The sequence below is a fragment of the Oryzias melastigma genome, linkage group LG24, assembly GCF_002922805.2.
Source record: "Oryzias melastigma strain HK-1 linkage group LG24, ASM292280v2, whole genome shotgun sequence".
Lineage (NCBI taxonomy): Eukaryota > Metazoa > Chordata > Actinopteri > Beloniformes > Adrianichthyidae > Oryzias > Oryzias melastigma.
Genome location: NC_050535.1, coordinates 20,631,360 through 20,646,370, shown reverse-complemented (window position 1 = coordinate 20,646,370; position 15,011 = coordinate 20,631,360). Strand labels below are relative to the sequence as shown.

Here is a 15,011-nt window from a genome sequence, read left to right as displayed (position 1 = left end):
GTCTGCAAATTGTACTGAAAGTCTGATATAAGCAGTGTATAATTAAGTTTTATTATTTGTAACTACGTATAAACGGTGTATAATTAAGTTTTATATATATATGTACTGTATGTGTGTATATATATATATAATATATATATATATACATATATATTATATATGTATTACAGACTTTTATTTAGAAATAAGGTTTAAAGTACGCATGCGCGCAGTTCCTTTTTCGGGATTTTAATTTGAAATCGTCAACCGGAAGTGAGTTTTAGCTATAAACGTTAGTAGCCTCGTCTTTTCTTACGCATCATGGTGCTTGGCGTGTCTATATTTTTGTTAGATTTGTTTTTTATGTGATTTTATCATATTAAATTACCTTGTAATATTAAATAATATTAACCGGAAGCTTTCCCTTTTTTCGTCGTCAAAGCTTTATTGGCTCACGGCTTGAGACATTAGCCCGCGTGCTAGCCGTCATTTGCCTAGGTGAGATAAATGAGGTCAGGTGCGCGCCGTCATGTTTTCTTCCTGACAGTTTTCTCAAACGGTTATGTCCGCGCGCCCGAACGCCGTCCGTGAGTGAGACCGGACACGCGCGTGTCGACCGGAGCCATGAGCGTCCCGCTGGGCAGGAACGGCTGGATCGGGCTCGCCGCGGGAGCCACCGCCGGCCTGGGGCTGATCGCCCTCATCATTTATAAGGAGATCCGTAGGAGGTGGACCCCGCACGAGCCGCTCTCCAAGAACCGCGCGGCACTGCAGCTGCTCGGCCGCGCGGATGGAGGGGCTGCCCCGCACGAGCCGCTGGATGCACGGGGTGAGTGATGGGCGGAGGAGCTTCAGGAGGACGAGGACGCGGTTCGCAATAACATTAAGATATGATAAATTCTTCTGCAGTAAATTTATTACTCTAAGGATGATTAGACCTAAAATAGACCAAAGTGAAGAAATAAACTCATCCTTCATTTATTGTTAAAGAATGTCATTAATTCTCTGATATGCAAAACCATTAATTATCAAACCTTTAATGTCACATTCTAGGATTAAGATAAATCCAAAAATATTACATTTTAGGCACAAATTTAATTTGTAGAGCTAATATAATGTCACTTTAACATAGAAACTATATTTAAAAAAAACTTGGATATGCTTTAACATATTTAATGATTTAATAAACATTCAGTGCCGTTTTAAACCACAATAAATACACATTTTTAATCATTATTTACTAGGCTGTACTTTATAGACAATTATGTTTGCTTTGATACACGTTTATAAACAATCATTTAGTGTTTTAAGTCATCCAAATATGGGTGTACATGGATTTGTTTATCTTCTTTGGCTCCTCTTCTGATAGTTTTAGCAGCTGTTGCTTAAATTACATCAGTATTTTACATTTCAGGACAAAAAATGACTTCCAGTTTTTTGTAAAGTAATAATATATCATTACTAACACAAAAATGTTCATATATTATGGTTTTCCAAATGCATTGGAATTGGTTTAAAATAGATAAAGATCACACCTGAGTGAGAAATGATGCTCCAAAAGTGTTGAAGTATTAATATGCAGTCTTTATAATCTCGTTTTTTATTTTCTTACATTTAGTAAAGCCTTGCTGAAACCAGTCCAGCCTGAATCATAGAAGAAAGAATGTGGAAATGACCTCCTTTCTTTCTCAGCATGCTGAAGGGAGGTTGTCTCATTCCTAAAGCTGCATTGAGCTGCAGATGCTTCAGAGTATTTCATCCATCTTCTTGTCCACGTCTTCCCTTTCGGGGTCGCAGGGGTGCTGGAGCCTATCCCAGCTACTGATGGGCGAAGGCGGAGTACACCCTGGACAGGTCACCAGTCTGTCACAGGGCCTCAATCACACCCATACACTTGCATGTTCGCACCTAGGGGCAATTTAGAGTCACCAATTAACCTATCAGGCATGTTTTTTGGACGGTGGGAGGAAGCCGGAGTCCCCGGTGAAAACCCACGCTTGCACGTGGAGAACATGCAAACTCCACACAGAAAGGTCCCAGCCGGGAGTCGAACCGGGGCCTTCTCGCTGTGAGGCGAGACCGCTAACCACTGCGCCACCGTGCAGCCCACTTCAGAGTATTTACATACTGAAATGTTGAGAGTTTGACAGAAACTTTGCTGCACAGGGTGAACTTTTGTAATTAGTATTGGATCTTTATTTTTCACCTGCAGTTTGCAGCTTGATTAGATTCTCTTTTGTAAAAGTGTCTGAGTGGGCGTGTCCTCCTGCAGAAATGGAGGCGCAGCAGCAGGCGCTGGCGGCGGTGGAGGCCGTGGTTCAGGGCCTGTCCCCCCAGCAGGAGCTGGAGCTCCGGAGGCAGCTGGACCAGGTCCTGAGCTGCGTGGCTTCGCTGCGCTCCGAGGTGGCCGAGCTGAGGGGGGGCCTGCAGGACATCGCTCTGCAGATCATCCAGGACATCAAGTGAGTGACGATGGCGCCCCAGCCCGCTCTCGCAGGACAGAACACCCACTGCACCTTCTCCACTTCCAGGAAAGGCGTTGAGGACAGTCAGCGCATTCGGCGGCGCCGCCATGTCCACAGAGACCGCACCGACTCCGCCAGCTCCAGCTCCATCTACTTCACTGCCAGCCAGGAAATGAGCAGCACGTGTGAGGAGACCAGCGAAGGGGGGTGAGTCCAGACCTCTGACTGTGTGGTGGAGCATCAGAACATGGAAATGTGTCCCCAGATATGAACGACTCACGATAACCTTCTGCACATTAGGTCCAAACAGCTTCAGAGTGATAAGGAATGGAATCGTTACCATGGCAGCAATCATGGCGTCCTTTATCCTCTCAGTCCAGAAAAAAATTTCCATGTTTTTTTTGCATGAAGATTGTTGAATGACAACAGCTTCAGCCTCAACATCTGCTTTACCTTTACCCGCTCCACTTCAGGCGCAGTCATGCAGTTACCATGACAACCACCAAAATCCATCCATTCTAAAAGTAAACCTTAGAAACTTGCATAAACCAAGTCCTCACACAATAAACACTAGAGCTGTCAGGCAATTAAACATTTTAATCGCGATTGATCGCATCGTCCATAGTTAACTTGCGATTAATTGCAAATTAATATGTGGCCTTTTTTTAGGATAAAAATGTGTGCTTTGTGGAATTCAGCAGTTCTACATGAATTATGAAAACAAGAATGACAAAATTAATAGTTTTCATCAGAAATACTTTATTTTGTAACATTGTATTGAGATAAACTTAACAATAAAAGGCTGTAACATAAAATGCCTAACAAAAGCCCAAGTGCAAGTGAAGGGCATTTTAAATTCAAAACTTCAATCAACGTTCAGTAAAATAAAATAAAAAACATCAAAAATAACATTTCCATAACACTTTCATGTTCATTTTTTGTCAGGACCAAATCTTTTCCTCCTCTGTTGAACTGCAGTAATAAATGAAATAGAGATTTATCATTTCCAATGAACTTTTGTTTTTTAAAACATTAAAGACTGAGAAAAGCGGGATACACTGTGGATAGTTTGATAGTCTGTTACTGCCGCCACGTTCTCTGGCTGCAGCTCGATGCAGCGACGTGTCCAGCGGAGCTCACGCCATGAATATGCCGGCAGACAGACCGCTATGCTGGGGCTGGATCACGCTTAAACCTCCAGAACATTTAAAACGTCCCCCGGTGAGCTTGCTGTTCGGAACGTCGGGGGTCCGCAGCTCTCGGGACGCGGTGCCGGACGCGAGCCGGTACCACCAGACGTAGTACTGGACGCGAACCGGAGCCGGGTTAGGGTGCAGGAGCTCTCCAGGTCCTAGCGCCGGCCGGTTTTAGCCGTTGAGTTATAGGGCGATGAGGGACGCCCGCGCGGCGGTATGGAAAGGCACGTAGGAGAAAATCCACGATTAATGCGTCAAAAAAATTTTCGGCGTCATGCACATGTCAGATTAACGCGTTTTTAACGCGACAAATCTGACAGCTCTAATAAACACTCAATCTTACTTCACCTGACTGCATCAAAGGTTGCTCTAGCAACAATGCAGGAGTGAAGAGCGATGAAGATTCCAAAATGAACTTCCTTCTACAGATACTATGGTCTCCGCATGCGTTCATGAGCTCAAGATGCAGAAAAATGAATGTATGAATTTGTGACCTCCATGGAGGAGCCATCTTCTTCCAGTTGTATGCTTACTGTCTCTGGCTCATGCAGACGGACTCCCATTCATTTGCTCTCAATGTTGTCGTGGCAACTCATCAGCAACAGAACGCACTATAGTAAACTATAGTTGTGTAAAGTGCAGAATAGTATAGTATACTCTAGTATAGCAAAGTATAGTATAGTAAGCCATAGTTGTGTAATAGTAAAGTATAGTATACCCTAGTATAGTGAAACATAGTATGCTACACCATAGTAAACTATAGTTGTGTAAAGTGCAGAATAGTTTAGTATACTCTACTGTAGTATAGTAAAGTGTAGTATATAGTGGTAAACTATAGTTGTGTAATAGTAAAGTATAGTGTTTCTCAGTAATGGGGGTGTGATAGTGCTGTTCCACAGTGTTTATGGCTCTGCTCAGGTACTCCACGGCGTACGCAGACTCAGACTTCACTGACCGAGACACGGACAGAGAGGAGGCGGACAAGCAGCCCGAGTCTGAGGAAGAGGAGGACCAGAGCTGTGCCACAGTCCTCACCCTCCGCCAGGAGGACTCACCGGAGGAGCAGGAGGACGGGGTGGAGGAGGAAGATGAGGAGGAGGAGGAAAATGAGAGAAGTCTGCAGCTGCCTGACGAGGTGCCGAGCGGAGAGCTGGCTCTCCTCTTGGCTCAGAGCGACATTCTGCACACGGGAGACGCCAGCCTGAAGGCCGAAGGCTTTCGGCTGCTGCTGGAAAACCGAGTAGAGGTTAGTCGCCTTCTCCTACTGGCATGTGGGAGGATCAACCCTTCCAGACTGACACTTCCTAAAGGTGCATTCACACCAAACGTTATTTTGAGTGACAAATTTGCATGCCCCGCCCCTCTTTTATCGCAGATGAATTCGTTGCTCATGGCCGGTCAAAAGCTGGACTTCAGATCCCCTCGTGTTGCGTCTGTTCCATCGACTTAACATTGAAACTTGCCGCTTCCACCGCGCTCGGTGTGAACGCAGCTTTACAGCTCAGTTTCATAAGTTGGTGCTGATCCTCACTCGTCTGCTACTTCTCCAGCAGCAGCGTGACGAACACGCTCAGCATCGGCGTTTGAAATGCTAGAGCTAATTTCACAATCTGCTCCTCCTGCAGCACGGACACAGCAGGGAGTTTCTATGGCGACTGGCTCGAGCGTACGTGGACATGTGCACGTCTGCTCAGGACAAACAGGACAGGATGAGCTATGCACAGAAAGGTGGGACTCACCACTCTGCTGAGCTTTCCCATGATCCTTCACTCTGCCTGGACTGAGAGACGCACGTTTGTGTTTCTTGGATGTTGCAGCTCGTGATGAAGCCGAAGCGGCTCTGAAGAGGAACGGCCTGAGCGCAGAGTGTCACAAATGGTAAAGAGTTTGAAACGTGTGTCAGTCTGTGTGTTACTTTTGTTGGTTTGACTGTAAAACTGTGGATTTGTGTCTTAAGCTCTGTTGTGCGACTCGATTCCTCTGCTGTGTTCAGGTTGGCAGTGCTGAGCAGCCTGAGCTCGGAGCACGAGAGCACACACACCAAACTGAAGAGCAGCTTCCTCCTCAAGGTGCAGCACAAACACGTTTGTTACGTTCACACAGAAAGTTTCTTATCTAAAATGTGTTTCAAAACTCTGGGAAACCTTCTGCAGATTGAGGTCAGTGAAGGCACCGCCACTGGGAATGAAAACAAAGGCAGTTTTCTCAGATGCTGTTCTCTTTTAGTGCTTCAACATTGGGGGGGTAAACTGTAACTTTTGAAAAATAAAAGGGCAGGAATGTTATTCCAGGCCTTGACTTTAACACATGTGGTCTTCTGAGATGTTTGTTTTTGCATTTATAAATTCCGATTTTGGTCAAAATGGTTTCCCGTGTCCCTCAGGAGCATCTGGACCGAGCACTGCACCTGCAAGACGACGACCCCGTCTGTTACTTCCTGCTGGGCCGATGGTGCTACGAGGTGAACGCAGGACTCTGCTGCTCAGGCCGTAGCTCTGCAGACCCTTCAAACCCCTTTCTATGACTGCAGGTGGCCTCGCTGGACTGGCTGGAGAAGAAAGCGGCGGCAGCTGTTTATCAGAACGCCCCCACCTCGTCGCTGCATGACGCACTGGAGAACTTTTTGAAGGTAAGGATTCCTTCTGCAGCTTCAGGCTCTGACATACAGATGCAGCAGATTCACATTACTCCCCAAAAGATAAAGTTTGAATAAAAAGTAGTCCATCCCGCTGTTGGAGGACTCATCCATAATTATGAAAAGTTTTTAATGTAAATCAAGTTTTTATTAAGTTTTTTTATCAAGCTTTTAATATACTTGGTGTTTAAAAAAAACTATTGATAAAACTTGAAAAGTTGCATTACCTGCAACAATGCTATAGTGAACACTTTGTGCTGAAAGTAGTCACTGAAGATGCTGAAGCTTTCTGCTGAAAATGTTGATGCAATTTACTCTAATTGCTGAAGGGTTTTGCTGAAAATGCAAAAGTTATTTACAAAATGTTACATTTGCTAAAGAACTATGAAAGAATGCGGAAGTTTACTTAAATTTCTGATAAATTGGTCGTACGTTTGCTTAAAAATCCCTGAGCAAACTACATGTTCTAAAAACATGTAGAAAAAAACATGTTGCTTAAATATGAGCTAAACTCAAAATTAGCCAAAAAACCGTTACTATATGGCAAACTAGCCAAAAAAAGCTAGCTTGTTGCTAAAATACTAGCACAACTCCAAAATAGCCTAAAATTCCTCAGTAGAATTAGTCAAAAATGTTAGCCTGTCGCTAAAGTATCAGGATAACTCAAAAGTAGCCTAACAAACTGCAGCAGATAAATTAGCCAAAAACGTTAGCTTCTTCCTAACTAAACTCAAAAATAGCCTGACAGCCTTAGTAGATAATAAATTAGCCAAAAAATGTTAGCATGTTGCTGAAATGTTGGATAAAATCAGCATAAAAAATCTCAGATGCCAAATGAGCCAAAAAAAGAGCTAGCTTGTTGCCATAACCCGTTGGTTTAATACTAGCTAAATTCTTCAGTAAACTAATTTAGCCAAAAAAAAGCTAGCTCGTTGCTAAAATACTAGCATAACTCCAAAATAGCCTAAAAATCCTTAGTAAAATTAGTTAAAAAAAAGTTAGACTTTAGCTAAAATATTAGATAAAATTAGCAAAAAAAAATCCTCAGTAGATGCCAAATTACCAAAATGAGCTAATATAACAGCTTATTACCAAATTATTTAAAAAATACTGAGAACAATGGTTGCACAAAGTTTCTGAAGAATTTGATAAATGTCATGTATTTCCTATGGGGCATATTTTGCTCAATGTTTCAAAAACTGTAAAGTTTATAAATACCAAAAATACAAGCAGTAATGTCCTGAACGAGCTGAACGTTTTGATACCAAAATTGCTGAAATCGCTGAAAGTGTGAATCACACTTTAGTGATTATAGTGACAATATTGTGTTGTATCATTTTGGGTGAAATGTCGCCACCTTGTGAACAAATGCAGATATTACAGCTTGAAGAACAATTTTCCTAAACAAAAATTCTAAACTAGAAAAATGATCCCACAGTTTAAAGAAAAATAAGATTAAATCTCTATTTTAACATTTAAAATACTTTGTTGAAAAGCCTCTGGTAATAAATTACTACACATTCATTTGTTTTCTGGAGTTCTGCAGAACACGTTAAACTCTTTATTTTTTCTTTCACGTTTCCTTCTTCAGAGCTCAGACTGCTTTCATTGATCTGCTTCAAACTTTTCCAGGCAGAGGAGCTCAGCCCAGGTTTCTCCAGGACTGTGAGACTTTACATCGCCATGGTAACGAACCCCTTCTCTGTGGATGTGTGAAGTGCTGCTGGCAGCGGCTCACCGTGCGCTCCTGTTTGTTCAGTGTCACAAGGAGCTCGGCAACATCTCCGAGGCCACAAACTGGGCGGGGCTGGCGCTGACCACAACCTCCTGCTGCGACGAAGCTCTGACTGACGTAAGCCCCGCCCCTCAAAGACGGGTTACAGTGCTGCTTACCTGAAACATCACCTTTCCTCTCATTGTCAGGCTGCAGAGACGAGGAAGCTGGAGGCTGAGCTGCGCGTCTTAACTGACGGGAGCATGTGAGGATCCTGAAGATCTGCTGGTGTGAACCGTCACTGTGAAACACGGAGATTTATTTATTTCATATCTGGAGTGCTCGTATGTGTGTGTGTGTGTGTGTGTGTGGAGTCCTGCTTTTAACTGTTTGGAGTTATAACTTATTGAATCTGTAATGTTTTTTTTATCTCAGAGACCAAAAGAAGTTTATTTTGAAGGAGATTTGAACAGAAATACCCATAACTCCCTGAACTTTGAACTGTCCTCTCACTCCCTGGAGTCATTCCTTTATTTCTTCTGACTAAATCTGGGATTGTGGATCCAGAGCTGCAGATGAATCGACTCTGGATCACACGAGTTCCTGCGTCTCAGATCCAGATCAGAACTAACCAGGTTCAGGAAGCGGACCATGTGACCTCTGAGCATGAATCTGTCAGTGTCCCTCAGTCTGACGACCACAGAAATCCTTGATGTCAACAATAAATTGTTTTGAACGTTAAGTTTGTTTTGTTTCAAAGAAACTTCAAAGTATTGTCTTTTAATTATAAAATAAATTTAATTTAAAGTATATGTACAGATGGATGAGACGAGTTTTTATAGAATGCGTACAGAAATATTTAACAGAAAGAGAAAACATGCGAGTTCCTAAATGCTGACGAGGTCAGATTTCCCAGCGTCCTCCTGCTCCTCAGTCCTTGGCGTCGCCCACACCGTCGGCGTTGATGGCGAACATGGCCTCGGCCTCAGGCAGGCAGGGTGAGTCGTAGATCTTGCAGATCCGGGTTTCCCCTCGACCTTTCCTCAGATATAACCTGAGGAGAGCAGCAGGCTTTAGCCGGAGGCGCTGCGGCACAGAGCCGGGTCGGGTTGGAGGGAAGCTCACCGCGTGGTGGAGGCGTGCGCCAGGATGTTCCCACCGATGGGTTTCTTAGGATCTGCAGAAAACATGGCCGCCCCGTCCACCTGAGCCACCACCTGGTTGGATATCACTACGGCAACACCAAACTGCAACACAGAATGGGAATGTCTGATCCGGTTCCCCGACTTCCAACCGGGTTTAGCTTCAAACAAGAGCGACAGGAATTGGACTTCCTTGTGTCAAAACCGTTTTCATTTCTTAGATCATATTTGTAATCTCGAGGGGTGGATCAGAGGCGGCTCGTACCTCGTCTGCCAGCCGCAGCAGCATGCGCAGGAACCGGCCCAGGTGCCCCTGCCGGGCCGACAGCTCTCCTCGGCCCGAGTAGTCGGTTCTGTAAAGAGCGGTGGCGCTATCCACGATCAGCAGGGCGTACCTGAGACACAAACACGCCACGTTCTGATCCAGTCTTTTGTCAACAATTAGTGCTGAGTCATCTAAATCCCATGAGTTTTTTGAAACTCACTTTTTATTAGTTTTCCATTTTTTGATTCAAAAACAACACCGACACAATTTGACATAACACAAAAAAGGACAGATGAAAAAATTCCCTTCAGAGTTGAGTCTTTTCAGCTACAAATGGTTGCTCTCTTCACAACAAAGCACGTAGGAGACGAGACTCACTAGAGTAGGAGGTTTTAAATGTCAATAACGGCTCTCCTTCAAGTTTAACATGTCCGCTCATTATGTCGACAAACATTCATCCTGACTCTTCATTCTGCATCATTCCCTCCATAAAACATCTTCTGAAATGTTTTATCGTTCATTTCAGATATAGATTGATCAAAATTAGCTCTTTTTGTCATTTCTCCCAACCATTATTTTCCCAGAGTCTCAGTATAATTCTGCACAGGTGGAGCACAGCGTTTGTTGGGTTGTTAATGTTTGTCTCCTCACATCTATTCCTAACACACAAAGTGTGAGGTTCAGTACAAGTGTCGTATTTCATATTTTACTCTATGACGTTCTTTCATAAGTTTTGGTTCCAATGACATGGATAACATGTGCAGGAGTTGCTCCTGTTGCATCTCCAACACAAATCGGTGTCACTCCGTTTTCATCTGACATGAGGTCAGATAATCTCAGTAAATGATTTTGTACATAATTAGTCTGGTCTGTATTTCTTAGGACATTTTATTCCATGACCCGGTGATATTCTTCCTTATCTAACCCAGATGTTTTCATGTTTACTTCAATACATTGGCTCTGACTCAGCATTTTTTTCACATCAATCCCATTTGTCTTTCGGTACAATATTAGATTTTTTTTAAATATTTTTTTCTGACAAACTTAATGAATTTCAGGTTCCTCCCTCAATTTACAAAATATGACGAGTGCAGCACCTGAGAATTTATCATTTAATCACTTACAGATGAATCTGAGACGTGGAAAAAGCCTCACCACAGATTTGTGTGTAACTGAGGTTGTGTGTGCGTAACAAAACAAATCATGAGTAATTTTTAAAGATTTATGAGTGTAATTAGGTTCATGCTGTTGTCATTTTCATTTCTGCATGTGTAAATAGTATTCTGTATTTTTTTTATTTTTGTATTTTTTTTTTACAAAATGAGTTACAAATCAAGAATTACACACCCATAAATCAGAGTTAGTCTATTCTCTCTCCATGGGGTGGGCCACAAACTCTGGATCACAATGAGGTGGAGCATGGAGAAGAATTTCTATTGAACTCCTGCTGCTCTGTAGAAATAGCCCTAGAATACGATATGTGTTTTGTTTTGGCGAAAAATGACACAATCAAAACTAAAACCACTGAGAATGCTTTAAAACAGATCAAAAGACGATCCGACTCAGAATGTGTCAGGAGGACGGTGTGGCGGTCCTGGACTGACCTGGACTCTGCCATCATGGCTGAAGCTTGGTACAGCAGCTGGGTCTGATGGTCTGTGTTGAAGGCGCGGGCGTACGCCACGTTGTCCAGAACGTCACTGCCCACCAGACCGTACCTGAAGAGTCCAGAAGTTTAACTTTCTCTCAAAGTAAAGTGAGGGGTTTGACGCCCGCGGGGGAAACTCGCCTCTCGGCCACGGCGAGGAGCCTCTCTGGTCTGAAGGTCCCCTCGGTGTCGATGTACATGGCTTTCCCTTCTCCTCCCCCTTGATCGATGGGCAGCTGCAGACAGAGGGCGGAAACCTCAACACGTGCCACAGTCAGGCTGTTTTGGAGTTGCTAGCTAATATTTCAGCTACATGCTAGCTGTTTTGGCTAATTAAAGTTTTTTTTTAGTTTTTTAGGATGTTTGGAGTTTATTATTATGTTTTGGCTGCATGCTAGCTGTTTTAGGCTTTTTTAAGGATATTTTGAAGCTTATCTATTTTATTCAGTTGCATGCCAGCTGTTTAGGCTAACCTATTTTTTAGGCTAATTTTGCCTTCAGTTAATATTTTAGCTGGCCATCAGCTTCAGCATTTTTAACCATCAACTTCAGCGTTTTCAGATATCAGCACTAGCATCTTCAGCAGCCAAATTCAGCTTACAGCATTCACACTAACATTATCACAGGTAATGCTATATATCTAGTTCATGGTTATGTTAAAAAGTTCTGGTTTTAAAGTTTGACATTTTTAATTTTAGGGTGTTCAATAAATGTTTATCCTGTTCGGCTCGTGACCCAAGGTGTGTTTTGGATTTTGGCCCGTTGTGCGATTGAGCTTGAGACCCCTGCCTTACCGTGATCAGAAGGTCAGGAGCTTGGCCATTTCTCGCTGATCTTACCTGACACGTGACGGCGAGGGTGTGGCACAGCTGCGTCTTCCCCGTGCGAAACTCCCCGAACATCTCTGTGATGGAGCCTGTCTCAATCCCACCTGAACTCAGGAGGAAAGAGGTCAACATTCCATTAAACCAGCAGGGACGACAAAGGAGCTCCAGGAATCTCACCCTGCAGGAGTTTGTCCAGCTCCTTGGATCCTGTGGAGATCTGGATGATCTCCGACCTTCTCTGGTGGAACTCTGTGGCTGTGGTGAAGCCCATCGGCACCAGTTTGGCAGCTTCAGTCTGAGAGGGTGACAGAACCTTTAGGAAGCAGCAGCAGAACACTGTGGCCAGAAGCTGCTGTTCCTCACCAGGATCTTGTCCGCTTTGGCCTCGCTGATGCCTTTGATGTTGAGCAGCTCCTTCTTGGGAGCGTATGCCACGGCCTCGATGGTGTGGAAGCCCGCGTCCTCCAGCTTCTTGATGTCGCTGGAGCTGATTCCACACTGCTGCACAGAGAAACCTAAACGCTGAAGACAGCACAGCCTCTGCGAAAAACCCAACAAGACCAACGGGATTCAAACCTCCAGTCTGCTGAGGGGCTGTGGCCCAAAGTTCTCCTCCTCCTCCACCGCCGCCGCAGCCTCAACCCGAGCTTCGCTCCTCATCGCCATGACTCCTGAATGAAAAGCTGAGGGTTAAATTCACCTCAGGAAGGGTCACGCAGCACAGACTAAACCGGGAGTGTCTAAGCAGCAAACAATACGACAATATAAAACTATACAGAAATGCTTTAAGTTTTCAAATTCACTCTGATTTCAAACAAATTTTCCTTTCTGATTACTTAAACCTTTAAGACATGACGGCTGATATCCCAGCATGCATTTCCATCAATCCTCTTTTTAGGTTATCAAAGAATGTAATAAATACTAACGTTTTTTAATTAGTCAAATAATTAAAAATCTGTCAACTTGTGTTTTATACATAATTGACAGAGAATAAACAGGCTGTTTTGTCAGTGATGCAGCAGGGATTTGTAGTTTATATTTATAAAGTTGTAGTTATTGACACGTTAACTGCAGCGACTAAGCAGATTATAAAAGCTTTAATATTCACTTTTTAATCATAAATAATATAACAGACAACTGTGGTTTCATCTATTGACTGTATAATCAAAAATAATTAATGTCAATGGTTACACCCAATTATTCAAATATAAAACTTTATTGCTACAAGTTTACATAACATTTGGGGGAAACCAGTACCTATTGAACGACTACAAACTGACTTTAATAAATCAAAGTTTTACATCAACCACGGCTACTCTGCATGTTTTTCAAATGCTTATTTCCATTTTTGAAGAGACTTTTAGTACCATAATGTCGCTTGTTAGCTTAGCCTTTGAGCTAATTTGCATAACTTAGCTTCATTTCGTAAAAAACTTTTATGTTTCGTAAACAGCAGCGGACAGCTCCGTGTTTCAAAGCGAAGAACCGGAGGACACGGTTCGAACCCCTAAAGGCCGTGTCATTCTCCAGTAGAGACCGGGATTTCGGCTGAAATACCTGTTGCTTTGTCCTGTCTGCCCTCCTCTGATCCACAAACAAAACTCCCGCGCGCGAGACACCCATTGAACGCGATTACGTCATACGTAAAGCAGGAAACCGGAAAAGGAATTTTCTCTTTTTTCCCCAGAAACTTTATTTAACAATTGCAAACATTTTACAAGAAATGAAAACATAAACATACAGTACACACACAAGATATATTCTAAGTAAGGGTTTTCGTATATCATTTAATAGATAAGGGTTATCCACTAACAACAACAAAGGTGAAAATGTTTCTAACTTTTTATTCATTAATTTTAATGAATCAAAACATAAACAAATCTCTTTCTGGAGTGTAATAAAGAGTGGTCTGGTTTTTGAATATCCATTTTGAAGAATATGGAACCTTCCTAAAATTCTCAAAATAATAAAAACTAAATAAAATATGTTGCTTGAAAGTACACCAAAGAGATTATGCTTTTTTTCCCAAATTGACTGAAACTGAAAACTTACAACAGCACCAGAAATAAAATATCTTCCCAAAAGCTATTAACATGTATACACTCAAAACATAAATGATCTATTGCTTCTACGTTTTCCTCACAAAAACTCTCTTTGAAACCAAACGTAAATCTTAGAAGTTCTTTGCAAGGGTATACATGATTTATAATTTTAAAATGAGCTCTTGACTTTGGATTGATTGGGTATTTGATAAAACCTGATTTCAATTTAGCCAATTCCTCTTTGGTGTAAATAACTTGTTCATAAAGAGTGTATGTGTGTGTGTGTGTGTGTGTATATATATATATATATATATATATATATACACACACACACACACACATTTGGTTTTAGCTTCGGTCATTAATTTGATTTCAGAATTGTTTCCACACAAACATAGTAAAATAGTAATACTTACATTTCTTAAACTAAAAAAAGGTTTTCCCATGAAGCCACAAGGAGCACCATTGGACTTTTACAGGATGGCAGAGGAGAAGGAGAGCAGTTAGTCCTTTGGTGCAGCCACACTGTCTGGAGTTGAACCCACATAACCCTTGTGCTATCCTAGGCATGTTTACATTAAAACTGGGGTCATCTGGACCCCACAAGACAGTGCGCTGAATTTTTTTTCAAGTATTTTTTTTTTCACTGATGTCCGTATGGCAGACATAAACTCCTGTCTACCTTTGTCGTGGAAGGGATTACACATCAATATAAGAGTGGGGTCATCTGGACCCCATAAGAGAGCCCAAGGGTTAAAACTATGGTGATGACAGTGGACTTCAGGTAGAACCACACACCACCTCCCTCTCCACTTACAATTTTCAACAGAACAATCCCCTAAACATACTCAATCATTGTGTAGACAATTGAGACAATGAGACAATTGGTGGACCTCCCACATTGACCCACTACATATGAAGTTGTTCTTCCTACAATAACTTCAGAAGTTCGACACACATGAAATAAAGGATGAGCAGGGGGAAGTCTAGGTAACCAAAGGCGGACTGTCATGCGACTGACAACTTTGAAAACAGTGTCTCCACTCCCCCAGAGCTAGTTTGAAGGCCAGGAGCTCACAATCACCAGGGTTGTAGATG

At 42.6% G+C, this 15,011-nt stretch overlaps 2 protein-coding genes across 2 annotated transcripts; one reads left to right on the top strand and one right to left on the bottom strand.

The window, feature by feature from the left end:
• The first annotated feature begins 241 nt into the window (after positions 1 to 241).
• Positions 242 to 8,729, top strand: rmdn3 (regulator of microtubule dynamics 3). The gene is made up of 12 exons (XM_024290932.1): positions 242 to 808; positions 2,252 to 2,441; positions 2,511 to 2,651; positions 4,559 to 4,886; positions 5,266 to 5,368; positions 5,458 to 5,518; positions 5,634 to 5,709; positions 6,024 to 6,101; positions 6,171 to 6,269; positions 7,908 to 7,961; positions 8,035 to 8,127; positions 8,199 to 8,729. Exons 1-12 carry the CDS (start codon positions 604 to 606, stop codon positions 8,256 to 8,258), a joined length of 1,488 nt encoding a protein of 495 aa, XP_024146700.1. The 5' UTR covers positions 242 to 603; the 3' UTR covers positions 8,259 to 8,729.
• A 33-nt stretch (positions 8,730 to 8,762) lies between these two features.
• rad51 (RAD51 recombinase) lies at positions 8,763 to 13,561 on the bottom strand. The gene is made up of 10 exons (XM_024290934.2): positions 13,429 to 13,561; positions 12,448 to 12,542; positions 12,235 to 12,372; positions 12,049 to 12,166; positions 11,884 to 11,975; positions 11,186 to 11,280; positions 11,001 to 11,114; positions 9,397 to 9,526; positions 9,115 to 9,236; positions 8,763 to 9,043 (listed from the first exon to the last, which is right to left on the bottom strand). The coding sequence occupies exons 2-10, from the start codon at positions 12,535 to 12,537 to the stop codon at positions 8,920 to 8,922; spliced, it is 1,023 nt and encodes a 340-aa protein (XP_024146702.1). The 5' UTR covers positions 12,538 to 12,542; positions 13,429 to 13,561; the 3' UTR covers positions 8,763 to 8,919.
• Positions 13,562 to 15,011: the final 1,450 nt, after the last annotated feature.